The 22,177-nt window shown below is 57.3% G+C and overlaps 2 protein-coding genes across 4 annotated transcripts; both read right to left on the bottom strand.

Annotated features, from left to right (window-relative positions):
* Positions 1-1,393: 1,393 nt before the first annotated feature.
* On the bottom strand, positions 1,394-8,394 carry LOC136284689 (eukaryotic translation initiation factor 5A-1). The gene is made up of 6 exons (XM_066175054.1): positions 8,303-8,394; positions 5,721-5,892; positions 4,643-4,747; positions 2,994-3,125; positions 2,630-2,697; positions 1,394-1,731 (listed from the first exon to the last, which is right to left on the bottom strand). Exons 2-5 carry the CDS (start codon positions 5,883-5,885, stop codon positions 2,635-2,637), a joined length of 465 nt encoding a protein of 154 aa, XP_066031151.1. The 5' UTR covers positions 5,886-5,892; positions 8,303-8,394; the 3' UTR covers positions 1,394-1,731; positions 2,630-2,634.
* An 843-nt stretch (positions 8,395-9,237) lies between these two features.
* On the bottom strand, positions 9,238-22,167 carry LOC136284690 (solute carrier family 2, facilitated glucose transporter member 4-like). 3 transcript variants are annotated; one of them, XM_066175057.1, is made up of 11 exons: positions 20,676-22,167; positions 19,730-19,873; positions 18,519-18,679; positions 17,829-17,953; positions 17,472-17,587; positions 16,673-16,832; positions 15,842-16,023; positions 15,304-15,408; positions 14,851-14,946; positions 11,638-11,841; positions 9,238-10,792 (listed from the first exon to the last, which is right to left on the bottom strand). In XM_066175057.1, the coding sequence occupies exons 1-11, from the start codon at positions 20,712-20,714 to the stop codon at positions 10,589-10,591; spliced, it is 1,536 nt and encodes a 511-aa protein (XP_066031154.1). In that variant the 5' UTR covers positions 20,715-22,167; the 3' UTR covers positions 9,238-10,588. The 3 variants fall into 3 exon arrangements, with proteins under 3 accessions (XP_066031154.1, XP_066031152.1, XP_066031153.1); XM_066175055.1 differs by lacking the exons at positions 9,238-10,792; positions 11,638-11,841 and adding an exon at positions 12,368-13,615; XM_066175056.1 differs by lacking the exons at positions 9,238-10,792; positions 11,638-11,841 and having other exon boundaries at positions 13,530-14,946.
* Between the last annotated feature and the right edge of the window lie 10 nt (positions 22,168-22,177).

The raw sequence follows: 22,177 nt of genomic DNA, 5'->3' as shown, positions 1-22,177 counted from the left end.
TGGTCACTCTGTCCTGAGCTGACCCCAGCACTGGTCAGTGTCCTGAGCTGACCCCAGCGCTGGTCACTCTGTCCTGAGCTGACCCCAGCACTGGTCACTCTGTCCTGAGCTGACCCCAGCACTGGTCAGTGTCCTGAGCTGACCCCAGCACTGGTCACTCTGTCCTGAGCTGACCCCAGCACTGGTCAGTGTGTCCTGAGCTGACCCCAGCACTGGTCAGTGTCCTGAGCTGACCCCAGCACTGGTCAGTGTGTCCTGAGCCGACCCCAGCACTGGTCACTGTGTCCTGAGCTGACCCCAGCACTGGTCACTCTGTCCTGAGCTGACCCCAGCACTGGTCAGTGTCCTGAGCTGACCCCAGCACTGGTCACTCTGTCCTGAGCTGACCCCAGCACTGGTCACTCTGTCCTGAGCTGACCCCAGCACTGGTCACTGTGTCCTGAGCTGACCCCAGCACTGGTCACTCTGTCCTGAGCTGACCCCAGCACTGGTCACTGTGTCCTGAGCTGACCCCAGCACTGGTCAGTGTGTCCTGAGCTGACCCCAGCACTGGTCAGTGTCCTGAGCTGACCCCAGCACTGGTCAGTGTGTCCTGAGCTGGCCCCAGCACTGGTCAGTGTCCTGAGCTGACCCCAGCACTGGTCACTCTGTCCTGAGCTGGCCCCAGCACTGGTCACTGTGTCCTGAGCTGACCCCAGCACTGGTCAGTGTGTCCTGGGCTGACCCCAGCACTGGTCAGTGTGTCCTGAGCTGACCCCAGCACTGGTCAGTGTGTCCTGGGCTGACCCCAGCACTGGTCAGTGTGTCCTGAGCTGACCCCAGCACTGGTCAGTGTGTCCTGAGCTGGCCCCAGCACTGGTCAGTGTCCTGAGCTGACCCCAGCACTGGTCACTCTGTCCTGAGCTGACCCCAGCACTGGTCAGTGTCCTGAGCTGACCCCAGCACTGGTCAGTGTGTCCTGAGCTGGCCCCAGCACTGGTCAGTGTCCTGAGCTGACCCCAGCACTGGTCACTCTGTCCTGAGCTGGCCCCAGCACTGGTCACTCTGTCCTGAGCTGACCCCAGCACTGGTCAGTGTCCTGAGCTGACCCCAGCACTGGTCAGTGTCCTGAGCTGACCCCAGCACTGGTCACTCTGTCCTGAGCTGGCCCCAGCACTGGTCACTCTGTCCTGAGCTGACCCCAGCACTGGTCAGTGTCCTGAGCTGACCCCAGCACTGGTCAGTGTCCTGAGCTGACCCCAGCACTGGTCACTGTGTCCTGAGCTGACCCCAGCGCTGGTCACTCCCTTACACTGACCACACCATTGGTCACTGTGGCCCCTCCCCCCGATGACGTCACCCCTCCCCTCCCCCCCGATCATCCCGGTTAATTAATTAATGGACTCGCCCCTGATTTATTTATTATTTATTTATTTTATTTCCGGTCCGGCCCCAGCAGGGGGGAGGGGGAGGGGCGGGGGGAGGGGCCATGAGGGGGCGGGGCCTGGGGCCGCCCCTCCCCCTCCTCAGCGGGGCCGCCCCTCCCCTACCGCGGGGGGGTTTATTAAAGGGGGGAGGGGATTTGGGGGGGGAGGGGGAGGGGTTAGGGCCCCTCCCCCCCTTTTAGAGAGCACAAGCCCCTCCCCCACCGCTCGGGGTGGCCCGGCCCCCTCCGCGCCCCTCCCCCACCGCCCCGCCCCTCCCCTCCGGCTGCAGGTGGGCGGGGCCCGGCCCGACCCCGACGGCGCCGGCCTGTGGGAGAGAGGGGGAGGGGCTGGGACCGGAAACCGGATCCCAAATCCCGGAATGGGGACACCCAAATCCCGGAACGGGGACACCCAAATCCCGGAATGGGGACACCCAAATCCCGGAACGGGGACACCCCAAATCCCGGAACGGGGACACCCAAATCCCGGAATGGGGACACCCAAATCCCGGAATGGGGACACCCAAATCCCGGAATGGGGACACCCAAATCCCGAACGGGGACACCCAAATCCCGGAATGGGGACACCCAAATCCCGGAACGGGGACACCCCAAATCCCGGAACGGGGACACCCCAAATCCCGAATGGGGACACCCCAAATCCCGGAATGGGGACAACCCAAATCCCGGAATGGGGACACCCAAATCCCGGAACGGGGACACCCCAAATCCCGGAACGGGGACACCCCAAATCCCGGAACGGGGACACCCCAAATCCCGAATGGGGACACCCCAAATCCCGGAATGGGGACACCCCAAATCCCGGAATGGGGACACCCAAATCCCGGAACGGGGACACCCCAAATCCCGGAACGGGGACACCCCAAATCCCGAATGGGGACACCCCAAATCCCGGAACGGGGACAACCCAAATCCCGGAACGGGGACACCCCAAATCCCACAGGGCCTCCAGACCCAAACCGGGAACGCTCAGTGGGCCCCGCCCTCCCCTGGTTTTGGCTCCGCCCACCCACCTTATTTAGTCCTGGCCACGCCCCTTTTCCCATATGTGGAGTTGCCCCACGCACCTGTCCTTTTCGACCCCACCAGGCTCCGCCCACCCATCCAATGTGGTCACGCCCATTCTCACCACGCCCATCCTACCAGCCCCCGCCCACCCCCTTGCTCTATTTGGCCCCGCCCATTCTGGCCCCGCCCACCCACCTGCCCTATTTGGCCATGGCTTTGATGGCGACAGCGGCTTCCTCGGTCATGGCCGACAGCACCGTGATCTGCGAGAGCGGGTAAAACCAGTTCAAACCAGTTCGGACCAGTGTCAACCAGGGCTCCCAGTTCACCTCCAGTCCTTCCCAGTCCCTCCCAGTCCCCCCCAGTCCCCCCAGTCCCTCCCAGTCCCCCCCAGTCCCTCCCAGTCCCCCCCAGTCCCCCCCAGCCCCTCCCAGTCCATCCCAGTCCGTCCCAGTCCCTCCCAGTCTGTCCCAGTCCCCTCCCAGTCCCTTCCCAGTCCCCCCCAGTCCCCTCCCAGTCCATCCCAGTCCCTCCCAGTCCGTCCCAGTCCCCCCAGTACCAGGATCTCCTCCCCGCAGTCGTATTTCTGCTCGATCTCCCGGCCCAGCTCCCCCTCGGGCAGCCTCAGGTCCTCCCGCACCTCCCCGCTGTCCTGGAGCAGCGACAGGTACCCGTCCTGGATCCCGATGAGCTGCGGGGAGACACAGGTGTGCACAGGTGTGCACAGGTGAGACACAGGTGAGACACAGGTGAGACACAGGTGAGACACAGGTGAGACACAGGTGAGAACAGGTGAGACACAGGTGAGACACAGGTGAGACACAGGTGAGACACAGGTGAGAACAGGTGAGACACAGGTGAGACACAGGTGAGACACAGGTGAGACACAGGTGTGCACAGGTGAGACACAGGTGTGCACAGGGGAGACACAGGTGAGACACAGGTGTGCACAGGTTTGCACAGGTGAGACACAGGTGTGCACAGGTGAGACACAGGTGAGACACAGGTGTGCACAGGGGAGACACAGGTGTGCACAGGGGAGACACAGGTGTGCACAGGGGAGACACAGGTGAGACACAGGTGTGCACAGGTTTGCACAGGTGAGACACAGGTGTGCACAGGTGAGACACAGGTGAGACACAGGTGTGCACAGGGGAGACACAGGTGTGCACAGGGGAGACACAGGTGAGACACAGGTGTGCACAGGGGAGACACAGGTGTGCACAGGTGAGACACAGGTGAGACACAGGTGTGCACAGGGGAGACACAGGTGTGCACAGGGGAGACACAGGTGTGCACAGGGGAGACACAGGTGAGACAGGTGTGCACAGGTGAGACCCTCACAGGTAACCCATAACACACACGGGTACCCGTCCTGGATCCCGATGAGCTACAGGGAAGACACAGGTGAGACACAGGTATACACAGGTGAGATACAGGTGAAACACAGGCGTGCACAGGTGAGACAGGTAACACACGCAGGTACCCGTCCTACATCCCCATCAGCGACAGGTGAGATAAACAAGGACAAGCGTGTTACCTGTCCCCAGGTGTGGCACAGGTGTGTGGCAGGTGTGTTACCTGTCCCCAGGTGTGGCACAGATGTGTATAGTGGACAGTGGAACCTGTCCCAGGTCTGTTTCCTGTCCCCAGGTGTGTCCAGGTGTGTCCCAGGTGTCCCCAGGTGTGTCCCAGGTGTCCCCAGGTGTGCCCAGGTGTCCCCAGGTGTGCCCAGGTGTGTCCCAGGTGTGTCCAGGTGTGCCCAGGTGTGCCCAGGTGTGTCCCAGGTGTGCCCAGGTGTGTCCCAGGTGTGTCCAGGTGTGTCCCAGGTGTGTCCAGGTGTCCCCAGGTGTGTCCAGGTGTCCCCAGGTGTGCCCAGGTGTGTCCCAGGTGTGCCCAGGTGTCCCCAGGTGTGTCCCAGGTGTGTCCAGGTGTCCCCAGGTGTGTCCCAGGTGTCCCCAGGTGTGTCCAGGTGTCCCCAGGTGTGCCCAGGTGTGTCCCAGGTGTGTCCAGGTGTCCCCAGGTGTGCCCAGGTGTGCCCAGGTGTGTCCAGGTGTGTCCCAGGTGTGTCCAGGTGTGTCCCAGGTGTGTCCAGGTGTGTCCCAGGTGTGTCCCAGGTGTGCCCAGGTGTGTCCCAGGTGTGTCCAGGTGTGCCCAGGTGTGTCCCAGGTGTGTCCCAGGTGCGTTACCTGTCCCAGGTGAGCTCACCTGGAAGTCGTTCCGTTTGATGTTGGGCACGTCCATGTTGTGGGTGGACGGACAGATGTCCTCGTACTTCTTGCCCGTGAAGATGTCGATGCCCACCAGGTGCACCTGGGGGGGCGCGGGGGCGGGGTCACAGCCGGGCTGGGGGCGGGGTCACAGCCGGGCTGGGGGCGGGGTCACAGCCGGGCTGGGGGCGGGGTCACAGCCAGGCTGGGAGCGCTGGGGGCGGGGTCACATCCATACTGGGCACACTGGGGGGAGGAGCCTGGGCCAGTTTAGGGATCCAGGGGGAATTTTTGGGAATTCCGATGGAATTTCGGGGGGAGGGGGGGGGGGTGTGTTCCGGTGGGAATTCTGGGATTCGGGGGGGGGGGTTCTGGGATTCAGACCCGGATTTCTGGGATCCCACCAGGATTTGGGACACCTCGGCATTCCCGAATTCCCAGTTTTTAGGGCGTCTGAAGCTCGATTTTTTTAAGGGATCAAAGCCCAGGAATTTCTCGGGGGCTAACTCAGCTCGGGATTGTCACATTTTCATGGGAATTCCGAGCTTCCCACCAGGAATTCTGGGACTCCCCTCGGGATTTCGGCTGCCGCGACATTCCCAAATTCCCAATTTTCGGGGCTAACTCGGGTTGGGAGTTTGGGATTTTCACGGGAATTTCGGGATTCAGACCCGGATTTTGGGGACGCCACCAGGATTTGGGACACCTTGACATCCCCAAATTCCCAATTTCGGAGCGTTTCCCGTGGGATCAGAGCCCAGGAAAAGCTCCACGAGAGCCTCAAACCGCTCGGCCCTAACTCGGGTTGGGATTCTCGCGTTTCCACGGGAATCTCACCGCTCCCACCAGGAATTCTGGGATCCCACCAGGACTTGGAACCCCTTAACATTCCCAAATTCCCCATTTTTGGCGTTTTTTTCGGGGATCGGAGCCCAGGAAAAGCTCCACGAGAGCCTCAAACCGCTCGGCCCTAACTGGGGTTGGGACTCTCGCTTTTCCGCGGCGATTCGGCCCAAAATTCCCGTTTTTTTCCCCCCCTCCGGGAATTCCCAAGCCCTGCCGCGCTTTTCCCGCACCTTGGCGTGGCCGTGCTTGCCGGTTTTGGAGGTGCTCATCTCCACGATCTTGCAGGGGCGGCCCTTGAGCACCACGAAGCCGTTCTTGCGCAGCGCCGAGCACTGCATGGGGAACGTGGCCGAGGCGCCCGCGTCGCCCGTCTCGAAGTCCAGGTCGTCGGCCATCGCCTCTCTGAGGGCAGGAGGGCGGAATTCCCGGAAAAATACAACAAAATCACGGGATCGGCGGGGTGGGAAGAGGAGGTTGAAAGGGGTGGGGAAGAGCAGGAGGAATTTGGGGGGTGGGGGGGAGAAAATCGAAAAAAGGGAAGGTGAAGGCGGCGGAGAGTCGAAAAATTGGGTGAGAAAGTCAAAATTTGGGGGGTTCAAGGGTGAGGGAACTCGAAATTTGGAGGGGGAGGGGAAGGAAAAAGCATCCGGAAAAGTTGGGGGGTGGAGAAGTTCGGGAGAGCCAAGAGTTGGGGGTGAAGGGGATGGTGAGAACGGGCACTGGAGACCCCCAAAAATGGGGTGAAAACCCCAAAATTCGGGGGTTGGGGGGGTGTGAAATCGCAGATTTGGGTGGTCAGGGAGAAACAAGAACAACAAAAGAATTTGGGGGGAAAAGGGGAAGAGCAGGAAAAAAACGGGATTTGAAGGAGAGGGAGAGACTCCAAAAATCTGGGGGGTGAGAACCCCAAAAATCGGGTGAAGAAACCCCAAAATTTGGGGGGGTCAAAGGGTGGGAAACTCCGAATGGAGGAGGAAGGAAAAAGGTCCCGAAAAATTTGGGGGTTGGGGGGAAGGTAAAAACTGGGGGGAGGGGGTGGTGAAAAAACGGGATTTGAGAGGGGTGGGGAGACCCAAAACCGGGGTGAAAACGCCAAACTTTGGGGCTTGAGGGGGTGGGAAATCCCAAATTGGGGGGTCAGGGGTAGCAGGAGAAATTCGGGGGTCAGGGGAGGTCGGGGAACCCAAAATTTGGGGGGAAAGGGGGAAGGGAATGGTGAAAAAACGGGATTTGAAGGGGGTGGAGAGGCCAAAATTAGGTGAAAACGCCAAAATTTGGGGGTCAGAGGGTGGGGAACCCCAAAAATTTGGGGGGGTCCGAGGACGAGGAAGTTAAAATTTGGATGGTCAGGGAGAACCCCCAAAAATCTGGGGGGCGGGGAAGGTCGGGAGACCCCAAAAATTTGGGGTGAAAGGGGAGGGAGAAGCCCAAAAAAGGGGTGGGGAACCCCAAAAATGGGGCTGGGGACCCCAAAAATGGGGCTGGGGACCCCAAAAATGAGGTGGGGACCTCAAAAATGGGGCTGGGGACCCCAAAAATGGGGCTGGGGACCTCAAAAATGGGGCTGGGGACCCCAAAAATTATTTGGGGGGGTCAAAAAAGGAGTTTTGGGGTGTCCCAGGAGGATTTTGGGGGTCCCAGAGGGGCTTTGGGGGGTCCAGGGGGGTTTTGGGGGTCCCAGGTTGGGATTTTGGGGGGCGCCAGGAGGGTTTGAGGTGTCCCAGAGGGGTTTTGGGGGGTCCTGGGGGGTTTTGGGGGGTCCAGGGGGGTTTTGGGGTGTTTAGGGAGGTTTTGGGGGTCCCAGGTTGGGATTCTGGGGGGCTCCAGGAGGGTTTGGGGTGTCCCAGAGGAGTTTTGGGGGTCCCTGAGGGGTTTTTGGGGATCCTGGAGGGTTTTGGGGTGTCCAGGGGGGTTTTGGGGGTCCCTGAGGGGGGAGAAATATGGGTTTTGGGGTTTTTTGGTGGGGGGAGAACCCCCCAGATTTTACACGGGGATGGGGAATCCCTCCCTGAGCCGAGCCCCCCCAAACTCCTTATATGGACCTGGGGGGTCCCCAAATTCCTTATATGGGGTTGGGGGGGTTCCCCATTTCCTTATATGGAATGGGGGGATCCTCAATTCTTTAATGGGGGGGTCCCCCAATTCCTTATATGGAGTTTTGAGGGTCCCCCAATTTCCTTATATGGGGTGAAAGAGGAGGATCCCCGAATTCCTTATATGGGGAAGGGTCCACCCAACTTCCTTATATGGGGTCGGGGGTCCCCAATTCCTTATTTTGGGGGGGATCCCCCACTTCCTTATATGGTGTGAAAGGGGAGGGGTCCCCCCAATTCCTTAACTGGGGGGGTTCCCCCATTCCCTATATGGAATTTCCTTAGGGGGGGTCCCCAATTCCTTACGGGGGGTGTCCCCCGATTCCTCAGATGGGCTGAGGGGGGAGGGGCGGGGGTCCCCAAATTCTTAATCTGGAGTTTTTAAGAACCTCGAATTTTTTTATATGGACGAATTTCCCCAAATTCCTGCGGGGAGTTTTAAGGTCCCCAAATCTCCCCAGTGACCTGAGGGGGGGGGGTTTCCCCAATATTTTATTTTTGGGGGGTTTTTCTCTCTCCCGCCGCCGCCACGCGCTCCGCAGGCGGGGCCGGAGGGGGGGGGGGAGGGGGGAGCGGCCTAGGCCCCAAACCTGAGGGGGGGGAAGAAACCAAACCCCACGAAAACCCTCCTGGGCGGCCATTTCCCCTTCCCCCTTCCCTTCCCCACGGCCTGGGCCGCGCTCCTCTCCCGTTTTCCCGGTTCAGGGCTCCGAACTCACCCCCGAGCCCGCGAGCCCCGAAGCCCGAACCGCCGCCGCGCTGGAGCTGCTGACACCCCCCCCCGCGCTCACCGCGCATGCGCGCCCGCCCCGCGCCGGCGGGGGGAGCGGCACTGCGCGTGCGCACAAACCGCGGGCGGGGGTGGTGAGGGGAAGGGCGCATGCGCAAAGCGCGGGGGAGAGGGTGGGGCTGGGCGGCAGCGAGAGATGCGCATGCGCAATGGCAGGAGGGGTGGAGAGCGGTGAGGTCTGCGCATGCGCGCCGCGCCGCCTCCACCCCTGCTCTCCACCCCGCGTGTTCTCGCGAGGCTTGTTGCGCATCGTATCCGCTGTGGTCTCGCGAGAGTTGTTGTTCACCCCCGGCCGGGCGACTCCGCGACGCGTATTCTCGCGAGAGTCGCCGCGCTTCATCTTCGCGGCACATCGCATATTCGCTGTGGTCTCGCGAGAGTTCTTTTTCGGGTTCTAACGCGGCGGGTTGTCCTCGCGAGATTTAGCGGAGGGGGCGCAGCTTTGCCGGCGGGGTATCGCGAGATTTGGAGCACGCGGAGTGGGGCCCGACCTCACTCTCCTCCAGCCGGTTTTGAGGGGGGGCGCTGTTGCCGTGGCAACGACTCATTATGCAAATGAGCTTAATGACGCTAAACGCCTCATGCATAGCGGCCGGGATTTATGCAAATTTATGCAAACGAACCGCCGGGAAGTTTCATTGCCGCGCCTGCGCTCACGTGGCGCCCCGCGTTCTCCACACGAGGCTCTCGACCAATCAGAGGCGGCGCTGGCGCGGATCCACCAATGGGGTGAGTGGAGGGCGTGGCCTGCCCGGAGGCGCGTGGCCTCTTCTTAAAGGGGCGGGAGCAGAGGTTAAAATTTTGGGGTTAAATCCCCCGATTTTGGGTTAAACATCCCAATTTTGGATTAAAACGCCCAATTTTTGGTCAAATTCTTCAATTTTGGGATTAAATCCCAACTTTTGGGGTTAAATCTCCCAATTTTTGAGGTTAAACTCACCAATTTTGGGTCAAAATCCTCAATTTTCGGGGTTAAATTCTTCAATTTTTGGGGTTAAATTCTCCCATTTTGGGGTTAAACTCTCCAATTTTGGGGTAAAATCCCCAATTTTTGGAACTGCTCAAAATTCTGGGGAAATTTCCCCCTTTTTTTCCTCCTCCACCCCAAAAAATCGCCCAAATTTCGACACTTTGTCCTCACGTTTATTTACAACCGCCCCCAAAATCCCGAAATCCTCCCCCCTTAAAACAATGAAGGGGGAAAAAAACACCCCAAAAAACCCCCAAAAAACTCCCAAAAAACCCCCAACCCCCCCCAAAAGAAAACAAACCAACCAACCCAAACAAATCAAAAATAAACCAAAATAAATCAAAAATAAACCAAAATAAATAAAAAAAATTCAAAATAAATCCAAATTTAAAGAGTTTTTAAAAATCAAAATAAATACAAATAAATCAAAAAAAATTGAAAACAAATCAAAATAAATCCAAATAAATTAAAAATAAGCTTAAAAAATCAAAATAAACCAAAATAAACCAAAAATAGATAAAAATAAATCCAAAAAAATCAAAATAATTCAAAATAAATCAAAATAAACCAAAAATAAATCAAAATAAACCCAAAATAAATTAAAATAAATCCAAAAACCTTCAAAATAAATCAAAATAAACCCAAAGTGAATCAAAATAAATACAAAAAAATTCAAAATAAATCAAAAATAAATCAAAATAAATCAGAAAAAGTCACAATAAATCAAAATAAATAAAAAATAAATCAAAATAAATAAGAAAAAGTCAAAATAAATCAAAAATAAAATAAATCAAAAATAAATCAAAAATAAATCAAAATAAATCAAAAATAAATCCAAATTAATCAAAACAGTCAAAATAAATCAAAATAAATCGAAAATAAATCAAAATAAATCAGAAAAAGTCAAAATAAATCAAAATAAATCGAAAATAAATCAAAATAAATCAAAAATAAATCAAAATAAATCAGAAAAAGTCAAAACAAATCAAAATAAATCGGAAATAAATCAAAATAAATCAAAAATAAATCAAAATAAATCAGAAAAAGTCAAAACAAATCAAAATAAATCGGAAATAAATCAAAAATAAATCGAAAAAAGTCAAAATAAATCAAAATAAATCAAAATAAATCGAAATAAATCAAAATAAATCAAAATAAATCAAACCTAGACAACCAAAAAAAAACCCCCAAAAAATTAAAAAATGCAACTGCCCCGCCCGCCGCCCCGTTGCGGCCCCCCCGGCCTCAGGTCTCCTCGCAGGTGGCCAGGCACTGCAGCTCCGTGTCCTTCTCGGGGGGCCCGAGCAGCCCCGGCGGGGGCGGCCGGGGGGGGTCCCCCCCCGGCGGGAAGGGGCGGCCCCGCGTCTCGGGGAGCAGCAGGAACGTGAAGAGGGCGAAGCCCCCCAGGAGCCCCCCGAAAAGGAGGAACACCAGGGGGCCCAGGGCGTCCTGGCGACGGAGGAAAACGGGGAGGGGGGGAGGGGGGAAAGAAAAAAAACCGCACCAAAAAATGGGAATTTTTGGGGGGCGGGGGGGGGAAAAATGTCCCAAAATCTCCCCGAAAATCTCCTCGTGATCCTCAAAAATCGTCCCCCAAATCACCAAAAGCGCCCACCAAAGCCCCGCCCGCCTCCGAAAAATTCCCAGATTTTCCCCGAATTTGCCCGAAATCTTTGGGATTTACCTGCGGGGTGGGAAATGCCATGGCCACGCCCAAACCCGCCCCAAAAAATCCTCCTTAAATCCCGAAGAGCGCCCCTTTAAAGCCCCCAAATCCCCTGGAGATCCCCCCCCCCCCAAATTTCCCGGAATTCCCAAAAATCCCCAGTTTTTCCCCAAATTTTCCCAAAATTCCTTCCCCAGGTGTCGGGGAAGGCACCCAAAGCATCCCCGAAATCCCCTTGAAATCCCCCCCAAAATTCCCAAAAAATCCCCAAATCCACCCCCATTCCCCCGAATTCCCGGGATTTACCTGCAGGGTGAGAAATTCCCAGGCCACACCCAAACCATCCCCCAAAAACCCTCCTGAAATCCCCCGCCCCCCCAAAACCCCCCCAAAAAATCCCCCCGAATTCCCAAATTTTCCCGAAATCCCCCCCCAAACTCTGCCGTAATCCCCCCACCCAAGATCTCTCCAAATCCCCCCAAACCGCCCGTGAAACCCCCTAAACCCCCGCAGAACTTCACCCAAAATTCCCCCCCCAAAAATCCCCGATTTTTTCAATTTTTTTTTTTTTTTCCCCCAAAATCCCCCGAATTCCCCCCAAAAATGCCCCGAATTCCCGGGAATTCACCTGCAGGGGCGGGAAGGCCATGGCCACGGCCGTGTTGCTGGCCCAGTTGACCAGCCCGGCCAAGGCGAGCGCGGCGCCGCGGGGTCCGGGCGGGAAGAGCTCGGCGCCGACGAACCAGGGCAGGGGGCCCGGCCCCACGGCGAAGAACCCCACGAAGGCCAGGGCGGAGCCCAAGGCCACGGCGCCCCACGCCGCGCCCCCCAGCTGCGCGGGGGCCCCACAGGTGCCGTTACGGGGGAACGGAAACGGGGGACGCGGGGAGGATTGGGACTGCGGGGCTTGGGGGGTTTGGGGATTTTGGGGGATTTTTTGGGGATTTTTTGGGGATTTTTGGGGATTTTTGGGGGATTTTTGGGGGATTTTTTGGGGATTTTTGGGGGATTTTTTGGGGATTTTTTGGGGATTTTTGGGGATTTTTTGGGATTTTTTGGGGATTTTTTGGGGATTTTTTGGTGATTTTTGGTGATTTTTGGGGGGTTTCTTTGGTGATTTTTTTTGATGATTTTGAGGTGATTTTTTGGGGATTTTTGGGGATTTTTGGGGATTTTTTGGGAATTTTTGGGGATTTTTGGGGATTTTTTGGGATTTTTTTTGGTGATTTTGGGGGGATTTTTTGGGGATTTTTTGGGGATTTTTTTTTTGTGATTTTGGGGGGATTTTTTGGGGATTTTTTTGGGATTTTTTTGGTGATTTTGGGGGGATTTTTTGGGGGATTTTTGGGGGATGTTTTTTAGTGATTTTTTGGATGATTTTGGGGGCGGCAATTGGAGAAATGTGGGGGGTTTTGGAGCAGAAATGGGAGAAATTCGGGGGATTTGGGGGCGGAATTTGGGGGATTGTTTGGGGGAGGATTTGGGGGGCTCCGACTTTTGGGGATCCCCCAATGACCCCGGGCAGGGGGCCCGGCCCCACGGCGCCCCACGCCGCGCCCCCCAGCTGCGCGGGGCCCCACAGGTGCCGTTACGGGGGAACGGAAACGGGGGACGCGGGGAGGATTGGGACTGCGGGCCTTGGGGGGTTTGGGGATTTTGGGGGATTTTTTGGGGATTTTTGGGGGATGTTTTTTAGTAATTTTTTGGATGATTTTGGGGGCGGCAATTGGAGAAATGTGGGGGGTTTTGGAGCAGAAATGGGAGAAATTCGGGGGATTTGGGGGCGGAATTTGGGGGATTGTTTGGGGGAGGATTTGGGGGGCTCCGACTTTTGGGGATCCCCCAATGACCCCGGGCAGGGGGCCCGGCCCCACGGCGCCCCACGCCGCGCCCCCCAGCTGCGCGGGGGCCCCACAGGTTCCGTTACGGGGGAACGGAAACGGGGGACGCGGGGAGGATTGGGACTGCGGGGGTTGGGGGGTTTGGGGATTTTGGGGGATTTTTGGGGATTTTTTGGGGATTTTTGGGATTTTTTGGGGATTTTGGGGGAATTTTTGGGAAGTTTTTGGGGATTTTTTGGGGATTTTTTGGGGATTTTTGGGGATTTTTGGGGATTTTTGGGATTTTTTGGGGATTTTGGGGGAATTTTTGGGAAGTTTTTGGGGATTTTTTGGGGATTTTTTGGGGATTTTTGGGGATTTTTGGGGATTTTTGGGATTTTTTGGGGATTTTGGGGGAATTTTTGGGAAGTTTTTGGGGATTTTTTGGGGATTTTTTGGGGATTTTTTGGGGATTTTTTTGGGATTTTTTTGGTGATTTTGGGGGGATTTTTTGGGATTTTTTTGGGATTTTTTTGGTGATTTTGGGGGGATTTTTTGGGGGATTTTTGGGGGATATTTTTTAGTGATTTTTTGGATGATTTTGGGGGCGGCAATTGGAGAAATGTGGGGGGTTTTGGAGCAGAAATGGGAGAAATTCGGGGGATTTGGGGGCGGAATTTGGGGGATTGTTTGGGGGAGGATTTGGGGGGCTCCGACTTTTGGGGATCCCCCAATGACCCCGGGCAGGGGGCCCGGCCCCACGGCGCCCCACGCCGCGCCCCCCAGCTGCGCGGGGCCCCACAGGTGCCGTTACGGGGGAACGGAAACGGGGGACGCGGGGAGGATTGGGACTGCGGGGCTTGGGGGGTTTGGGGATTTTTTGGGGAGTTTTTGGGGATTTTTTGGGGATTTTTGGGGATTTTTTGGGGGATTTTGGGGGGATTTTTGGGGGATTTTTTGGGGATTTTTTGGGGATTTTTTGGGATTTTTGGGGGATTTTTGGGGGATTTTTTGGGGATTTTTTGGGATTTTTTGGGGATTTTTGGGGGATTTTTTGGGGATTTTTTGGGGATTTTTTGGGATTTTTGGGGGATTTTTGGGGGATTTTTTGGGGATTTTTTGGGATTTTTTGGGGATTTTTGGGGATTTTTTGGGATTTTTGGCAGATTTTTGGGAATTTTTGGGGGGTTTCTTTGGTGATTTTTTTTGATGATTTTGAGGTGATTTTTTGGGGATTTTTGGGGATGATTGGGGATTTTTGGGGGGATTTTTTGGGGGGGATATTTTGGCGATTATGGGGGGATTTTGGGGGGATTTTTTGGGAATTTTTTGGTGATTTTTTGGGGTTTTGGGGGGGGTTGCAGGGCATTTTAGGCATTTTTTGGGATTTTTGGGGGGATTTTTGGGGGATTTTTGGGGATTTTTTTGTGATTTTGGGGGGATTTTTTGGTGATTTTTGGGGATTTTGGGGGGTTTTTTATGGTGATTTTTTGGTGATTTTGGGGGGATTTTTGGGGGATTTTTTGGGTTTTTTGGGGGATTTTTTGGGGGATTTTTTTGGGATTTTTTTGGGGGTGGAAATGAAGGAAATTTGAGGTTTGGGGTGAGAAATGGGGGAAATTTGTGGATTTTGGGGGGGTTTTGACGAGGAGAAAAGGGAAATTTGGGGTTTTAGGCGGGAAATGGGGAAGAATTGGCGTTTTTTGGGTGGGAAATGTGGAAACTTCGGTTGGCTTTGGAGCAGAAATGGCAGAAATTTGGGGTTTTTTTGAGGGAAATTTGGGAGTTTTTTGGGGGAAGAAACGGGGAAGATTTGGGGGGGTTTGGAGGAGAAATTTGGGAGGTTTTGGGTGGGAAATGGCGGAAATTTGGCACTTGGGGGTTTTTTGGGGGTGTTCAAGGTCAGGATTTTTGGGGTGTCCAGGTGACTTTTGGGGTGTCCAAGTGAATTTTTGGGGTCCAGGGTTGTATCCAGGTGAGCTTTGGGCTGCCCAGGTGAGTTTCGGGGTCCCACCGCTCACCTTGAGGGCCAGGCCGAGGGTCCCGGCACATCCCATCATGCCCAGCAGCCCCACAAGCTGCAGGAGGCGGCGCCCGGCCCGCTCCACCAGCACCACCTAAAGGGGCGGGGCTTAGTCACGGACACGCCCTCGAGGGACACACCCCAGGAGGACACACCCCCAAGGAGGACACGCCCACCGGTGAGATGCCCAACCACAAACCCAAATGAGACCACGCCCACTGGTGACACCCCCCCAACCCCAAATGGGACCACACCCAAAATCAGTCCATGCCCACCAAGGCCAAACCCGCCATGTCACCACGCCCCAGTTTAGGGTCACGCCCACCTTGAGACCCCACCCACCGGGACCACGCCCGCCATAAACTTCACCCCCTCCAGACCACGCCAGCCGGAGCTACACCTCCCCCATCCCCAGGTGTGCCCAGTGGGCGTGGCCGGGGGCGTGGCTCACCGACAGGGCAGTGGCGGCCACGTTGACCACGCCCGTGCCGATGGTGCCGACGGCCGGGTCCTGAAGCCCCGCCCCCTCAAAGATGGACGTGGAGTAGTAGAAGATCTGGGATGAAAAGGGGCGTGGTCAGGAGCTGGACACACCCCCTCAGGCCACGCCCCCGCTGGTCACACCTCCAAGCAGCCCCGCTGCGAAGCTCCTCCAATCCCATTGGTCAGTCTCTGGCCATGCCCAAAGAATGCCTCTCCATTAGGCCCCATAAAACCACGCCCCTTCCACCACAAACCACGCCTCTTTCCCGCCATGCCCCGCCCCTTTTTCAGCATTTCCCGCCCAGATTTTGGGTTGGTTTTTCCTATTTTAACCAATTTAACTCCAAAATTTCCACGCCTGGTCTGACGTTCACTACCACGCCCATTTCCCTTAGACCCCGCCCCTCCCTGCCCAAACCACGCCCCTCTTCCTCCATGTCGCGCCCATTTTCCCCATTTTTGGTTTGTTTTTTTCCCATTTTCCGGTTGTTTTTCCCCATTTTTACCGCGTTTATCCCCGAGAGCTGCTGTGCCAGCTGCAGCCCCAGGGTGACGACCAGCGGCTGCCGGTACCGGCGGCTCCGCAGCAGCTCCAGCAGCCCCACCCTGGGGGCGGGGCCTCGGCCGAGCTCCGCCTCCAGCGCCGCCAGCCCCGCCTCCGCCGCCGGCCCGGCCAATCGGGACAAGCCTGAGGGGGGTGAGAGTGGAGGAAGATGAAGGTGAGGAGGAGGAGGCGGAAGGGCAGGAGGAGGAGGAGGAGGACGAAGGAGAGGAGGAGGAAGATGAAGGCGGGGAGGAAAAGCAGAGGCTGAGGAAGAGGAGGAGGAAGATCTGGGCCAGAGGAAGAGGAGGAGGAATCAATGGGGGCGAGGAAGATTAAGAGGAGGAGGGTGGAGGGGATGGAGGAAGAGGAGGAAGAAAGGGGGGGGGTGAGGAAGAGGAGGAGGAACATTTCGGGCAGAGGAAGAGGAGGACGAAGGAGAGGAGGAAGAAGATCAAGGAGAGGAGGAGGAGGATGAAGGGGATGGAAGGGAAGGAGGAAGACGACGGTGAGGGGAGGAAGAGCAGCAACTGAGGAAGAGGAGGAGGAAGATTTGGGACGGAAGGAGAGGAGGACGAAGGAGAGGAGGAGGAGGGAAGGCCGGAGGAAGAGAAGGACGAAGGAGAGGACGACGAAGGCGAGGAGGAAGAGGATGAAGGGGAGGAAGATCAAGGGGGCCGGAGGAAAACCCAGGCCGGAGGAAGAGGAGGACGAACACGACGGATTCAGAACCCCCCAGGCCCCCCGAGGAAGACCCCGGGGACGCTCCCCGCGAGGCCGAAGGCTCCGCCCTCACCTGTCCGCGCGCGGCCGCGCTGCCCCCGCGCCAGCAGGAAGCGCGGGCTCTCCGGGCACAGCGGCAGCAGCAGCAGCTGCAGCGCCGCCGGCAGGAGCCCCGCCCCGAACAGCGCCGGCCACGCCCCCGCCGTCCCCAGCAGCGCCCGAAGGCCCAGGACCTGCGACGGGGGGCGAGAGGCCGCCGGATCGCGCGATGTGTCGCGATACGGCGCGGGGTTCGGGGTTAGAGTGTGAGGGGAGGTGCTCCTCGTGGAGCCACGCCCACTCTGCCCCACCTGTGACCGCGCCCGCTTAAGCCACGCCCCAAAAGAGTGTGAACTCCTCCCATTCCATGGTCACGCCTGTTTAAGCCACGTCCCTTTAACCACACCCCAATGGAACTTTAGCCCATCCCCATGACTCCGCCCCTTTAATCCCCGCCCTCAAGCCACCCCAACCGCTCATTAGCCACTCCCCTCCCATGACCACGCCCCTTTCAGCCACACCCCGACCCCACCCAACCCCTCCTTATCTCCTCCCGTGGCCACGCCCCTTTATATCCCAAATTTGGCAGCCCCGAATTCATCCCCAGATCCTCCCAGGACCCTCAAATCTCCCCCGAAACCCCTCCCCATCAGGCCACGCCCACCACCACCCCACCCACTCAAGCCACGCCCCTTCAAGCCCCACCCGACGATGCCCCCAGAACGAACCCACGTGGGAAGAGGGTTCGGCCGAAGACCACTCCCACCCAAACCACGCCCCCTTTCAAAGCCGTGCCCATCGCTAAGCCACGCCCACGGTCAGGCCACGCCCACCTGCGCCCCCAGGATGCCGAGGACGATCCCGAGCTGGTGGAGGGTCCCCAGCGCCCCCCGGAGCCGCAGCGGCGCCACCTCCCCCACGTAGAGCGGCACCAGCACCGACACCAGCCCTGCGGGGGGCGGGGTCAGCCGGGGACACGCCCCCACAGGGACAGCAGACACGCCCCACAATGACGGACACGCCCAACACAGTGACAGGACACTCCCCTTAAGGACTGGACATGCCCACCAGACAGGTCACGCCCCTCACAGTCGGGTCATGCCCCCAAGAAGACAAGACACGCCCCATCATTAAGCCTGGCCGCGCCCCCTCATTAGGCCAGGCCACGCCCCCCCAGGTGAGGGCAGTACCTGAGTAGGCGCCGACGATGAAGCGGCCGATGATGATGAGGATGTATGTGGGGCCCAGTTTGGCCCCGCCCATCAGGGCCCCGCCCACCACTGCCAGGCCGTTGGTGGCCAAAAGGGCGCCTTTCCTGGGGGGGAGAAGGGCGCGAAGGAGGCGTGGCCAAGGGTGGGGTGACCACACCCCCTCTGGGCTGGCTTCTGGTAAATAACTCAATAAAGCCCCGCCCCTTCTTTACCAGATCCCCTGACCCCTCCCCTCTAAGCCCCTCCTGCAGTCCCACCCCATTAAGCCCCGCCCTCAACACCTCTCAAGCCATGCCCACCCCACAACATAGAATTAAGTCCCGCCCCTTTCTTTCCTTTTTAACACTTCCCCACCCTCTTAAACTCCTCCCATACCGCCCCACCCATTTAAGCCCCGCCCTCTTTACCTGCCCTGCCCCTTTTAACCCTTCCCTCCCACTCCCCACCCATTTTAGCCACGCCCACTCCTCCGTGCCCCTTTCCTAACTTTTAACCCCTCCCATTAAAGCCACGCCCCTTTAAAGCCATGCCCCAACCCGTCCCAATCAAGCCCCACCCCCTTCCCCACCCAACCCTCTCCCCTCCCCTTTTAACCCTTCCCTGCCCACTCCCCACCCCTTTAATCCCCACCCACACCGCCCCCACCCACTTAAGCCCCGCCCCCTTTACCTGCCCAGCCTCTCGGCCAAGACCCCGCCCACCAGGGCCGTGCCCATCCCCCCCACGGAGAAGATGGCGACCGAGAGCGCCCAGAGCAGGGAGATGGTCTGGGGGGGGGGCGGCGACCCCCAGCGCCGCGCCCACGTCGCGTTGTACTCCCCTTCCAGGACCTGCGGGGGGCGCCCGTGGGTGGGGGGCGCCCGAATTTGGGGAGGGGGCACCCATGGTGGGGGGGGGAGCACCCAAGTTTGGGGAAGGGGCACCCAAATTTGGGGGGAGATTTGGGAGAAATTTTCGGATCCCCCCCAAAAAATCACCCAAGGGGTCTGGGGGCTCCCTCCTCTTTTTGGGGGGGGTGGTCCCTGGGGTCCCCCCCGTTAATTTTGGGGTCCCCCCGGTACCTTTTGGGGTCCCCCGGTGTCTTTGGGGTCCCCCCGTTAATTTTGGGGTCCCCCCGGTATTTTTAGGCTCCCCAGGGTTATTTTGGGGTCCCCCCGTTGTTTTTGGGGTCCCCCCGTTATATTTGGGGTCCCCCCGTTAGTTTTCGGGTCCCCCGGTGTCTTTGGGGTCCCCCCGGTATTTTGGGGTTCCCCCGGTATTTTTAGGCTCCCCAGGGTTATTTTGGGGTCCCCCCGTTATATTTGGGGTCCCCCCGTTGTTTTTGGGGTCCCCCCGTTATATTTGGGGTCCCCCCGTTAATTTTGGGGTCCCCCCGGTATTTTTGGGTCCCCCCGGTGTTTTTGGGGCCCCCCCCGGTGTTTTTGGGGTCCCCCCGGTGTTTTTGGGGCCCCCCCGTTGTTTTTGGGGTCCCCCCGGTGGTTTTGGGGTCCCCCCGTTATATTTGGGTCCCCCCGGTGTTTTTGGGGCCCCCCCGGTGTTTTTGGGGTCCCCCCCGGTGTTTTTGGGGCCCCCCCCGGTGTTTTTGGGGTCCCCCCGGTGGTTTTGGGGTGCCCCCGTTATATTTGGGGTCCCCTCGGTGTTTTTGGGTCCCCCCGGTGGTTTTGGGGTCCCCCCGTTATATTTGGGGTCCCCCCGGTGTTTTTGGGGTCCCCCCGGTGTTTTTGGGGTCCCCCCGTTATATTTGGGGTCCTCCCGGTATTTTTGGGTCCCCCCGGTGTTTTTGGGGCCCCCCCCGTTGTTTTTGGGGTCCCCCCGGTGTTTTTGGGGTCCCCCCCGTTATATTTGGGGTCCCCCCGTTGTTTTTGGGGTCCCCCCGGTACCTTTTGGGGCGCGTTGATGACGCCGATGTTGTAGCCGAAGCTGAAGGAGCTCAGCGAGGCGGCGAACACGGTCAGCGCCAGCGCGGGGGTCAGCGCGGGCGGCGGGGACCCCCCCGGGGCCGAGGGGGGACCCCCCTCATCCTCCTGGGGGGAGGGGAAAATGGGGGAACCCCCCCGAAAAATTTGGGGTGAAAAATTTGGGGTGGATCCCCCCCAAAAAATTCCCGCTAAAAATCGCGATATTTGGGGAAATTGGGGGGATTTTGGGGGATTTTTGGGGAAGATTTTGGGGGATTTTTGGGGAGGATTTTGGGGGGATTTTGGGGGGATTTGGGGAGTTTTGGGGACCCCCCTCATCCTCCTGGGGGGAGGGGAAGAATGGGGGAACCCCTCCCCCGAAAAAATTTGGGGTGAAAATCTTGGGGGATCCCCCCAAAAATCGCGATATTGGAGAATTTTGGGGGAATTTGGGGGGTTTTGGGGGTGGGGGAGGGGAAATTCGGGGGTGGGGGAGGGGAAAGTTTGGGATCGTTGAGGTGGGGGTGGGGCAGAGGGGGCGTAACCACAGCCCCGCCCCCTCTGCCCCACCCCCCTCCCGCCCCCGCCCCGCCCCCAAATTCTTTCCCACCCCTCCCCCCACTCCTCACACCACCCCCCCGAGGGGTGGGGGGGAGGGGCGACCCCCAGCGGCTCTATCGCGACATCCTCCCCCTCCCCCACCCTCTATCGCGACAGAAAAGGGGGAGGGGCCAAAAAAAACCCAAATTTTTTTCCTTATTTGGGTAAAAAATCCCAAATTTTTTTTGGTGGGGTGGGGGAGGGGCGGGAAATTTTTTGGCGGGAAATTTTTTGGGGAGGGGGTCTCGCCCCTCCCCCCACCCCCCCAAAATTCCTCCCCTTCCCCCCCCCCCGCAAACCCGCCCCTCCCCCACCCCCCCCCCGGTACCTCCTCCTCCTCCTGGATCTGCTGGAAGCCCCTGGGCATGGGGGTTAATTAAGGGGTTAATTAAGGCGTTAATTAGCTAATTAATGCGATTGTTTGGTTCGTTTATTAGGTAATTATTCCGTTTTTTAGTTAATGAGTTAATTAAGGGGAAGTGACCTCTCCGGGGTTGTTCCCGAAGGCGTTAATTAGTGCCGGGGAGGGTTAAAGGGTTAATTAAGGGTTAATTAGCGGTCGGGGAGGTTAATGAGAAGGAGGGGGGGATTAATTAAGCGGGTCAGGGGGGTTAATTAGGGGTTGAAAGGTCCAGAGGGAGTTAATTAGGGGTTAATTATCGGGTAATTAGGAGTCGGGGGCTGTCCCGCGGGGAACCGGAGAGTTAATTAAGGGTTAATTAGAGGTCCCGGGGGAAGTCAGGGCGTTAATTAAGGGTTAATTAAGGCTTAATTATGAATCAGGGATTGCCGGGGGGATTGGGGGTCAGTTAAGGGTTAATTAGCGGTTAATTAGGAATCAGGGGGGTTCCGGGGAAGTTTATCAAGGATTAATTAGCGGTTAATTAAAGGTCGCGGCCTGGGGGGGGAAGTTCAGGGGGGTTAATTACAGATTAATTAAGGGTTAATTAGAGGTCTGGGGGTCCCGGGGAGGATCGGGGACTTAATGAAGAATTAATTCGGAGTTAATTAAGGCTCGGGGATTCCCAGGGAAGATCGGGGGATTAATTAGGCATTAATTAGCAGTTATTTAAGCATTGACTAGGGGTTAATTAAGGGTCGGGGAATCCCGGCGGGGGACTGGAGAGATAATTAAGGATTAATTACCAGTTAATTAGGGCTCGCAAAAATCCCGGTGGGTTAATTAAGGACTAATTAGAGGTTAATTAGGCGTCGCAGAGGTCCCGGAGGGTTAATTAACTCTGAAGCCGTGGTTAATTAGCGGTTAATTAAAGCTCGAGGGATTCCCGGGCGCTCTAAGCATTAATTAAAGCCTAATGGCCCATTAATTACGGCGTTAATTAGCGGCCGGCGGGGTCATTTGGGGGTCAGTGAGCGGCGGGGGGGGGGGCGGGGGGGGAGGGGAGGGGGCGGGGGGGGAGGGGCGGCGGCAGGGCGCCCCCCAGCGGCCGGGCGGCAGCGGCGGCTCCGGAGGCGGCGGCGGCGGCTCCGGGGGGTCCCGGGGGTCTGCGAGGGCTCCGGGGGGGCGTGGCCACGGCCGGGACACGCCCGCAGAGGCCACGCCCACATACGGACACGCCCCCTTGGCCGTAGCCACGCCTCCTCCCTTTTTTAAAAAGTAATTAATAAATGTTTGATTTTTTGATTTTTTTTTGGATTTTTCTTTCCCAGTTTTTGGGGAGTTTTGGCGACGTTAATTCGGGGTTAATTAGGGGTAATTAAGGGGCTGGAGGATTAATTAGCGGTTGAGTAGGGGGTTAATTAAGGTTAAGTTGGAGGTTAATTAGGAATCTGGGAGTCCCGCGGGGTCTGAGAGGGCTCCGGGAGGGC

This window comes from Chamaea fasciata, unplaced genomic scaffold, assembly GCF_029207755.1.
Source record: "Chamaea fasciata isolate MVZ Bird 193981 ecotype frontalis unplaced genomic scaffold, bChaFas1.0.hap1 SCAF_1268, whole genome shotgun sequence".
In the NCBI taxonomy this organism is placed as follows: domain Eukaryota; kingdom Metazoa; phylum Chordata; class Aves; order Passeriformes; family Sylviidae; genus Chamaea; species Chamaea fasciata.
Note: the sequence above shows the minus strand (reverse complement) of the source record. Positions and strands in the feature narration are given on the sequence as shown.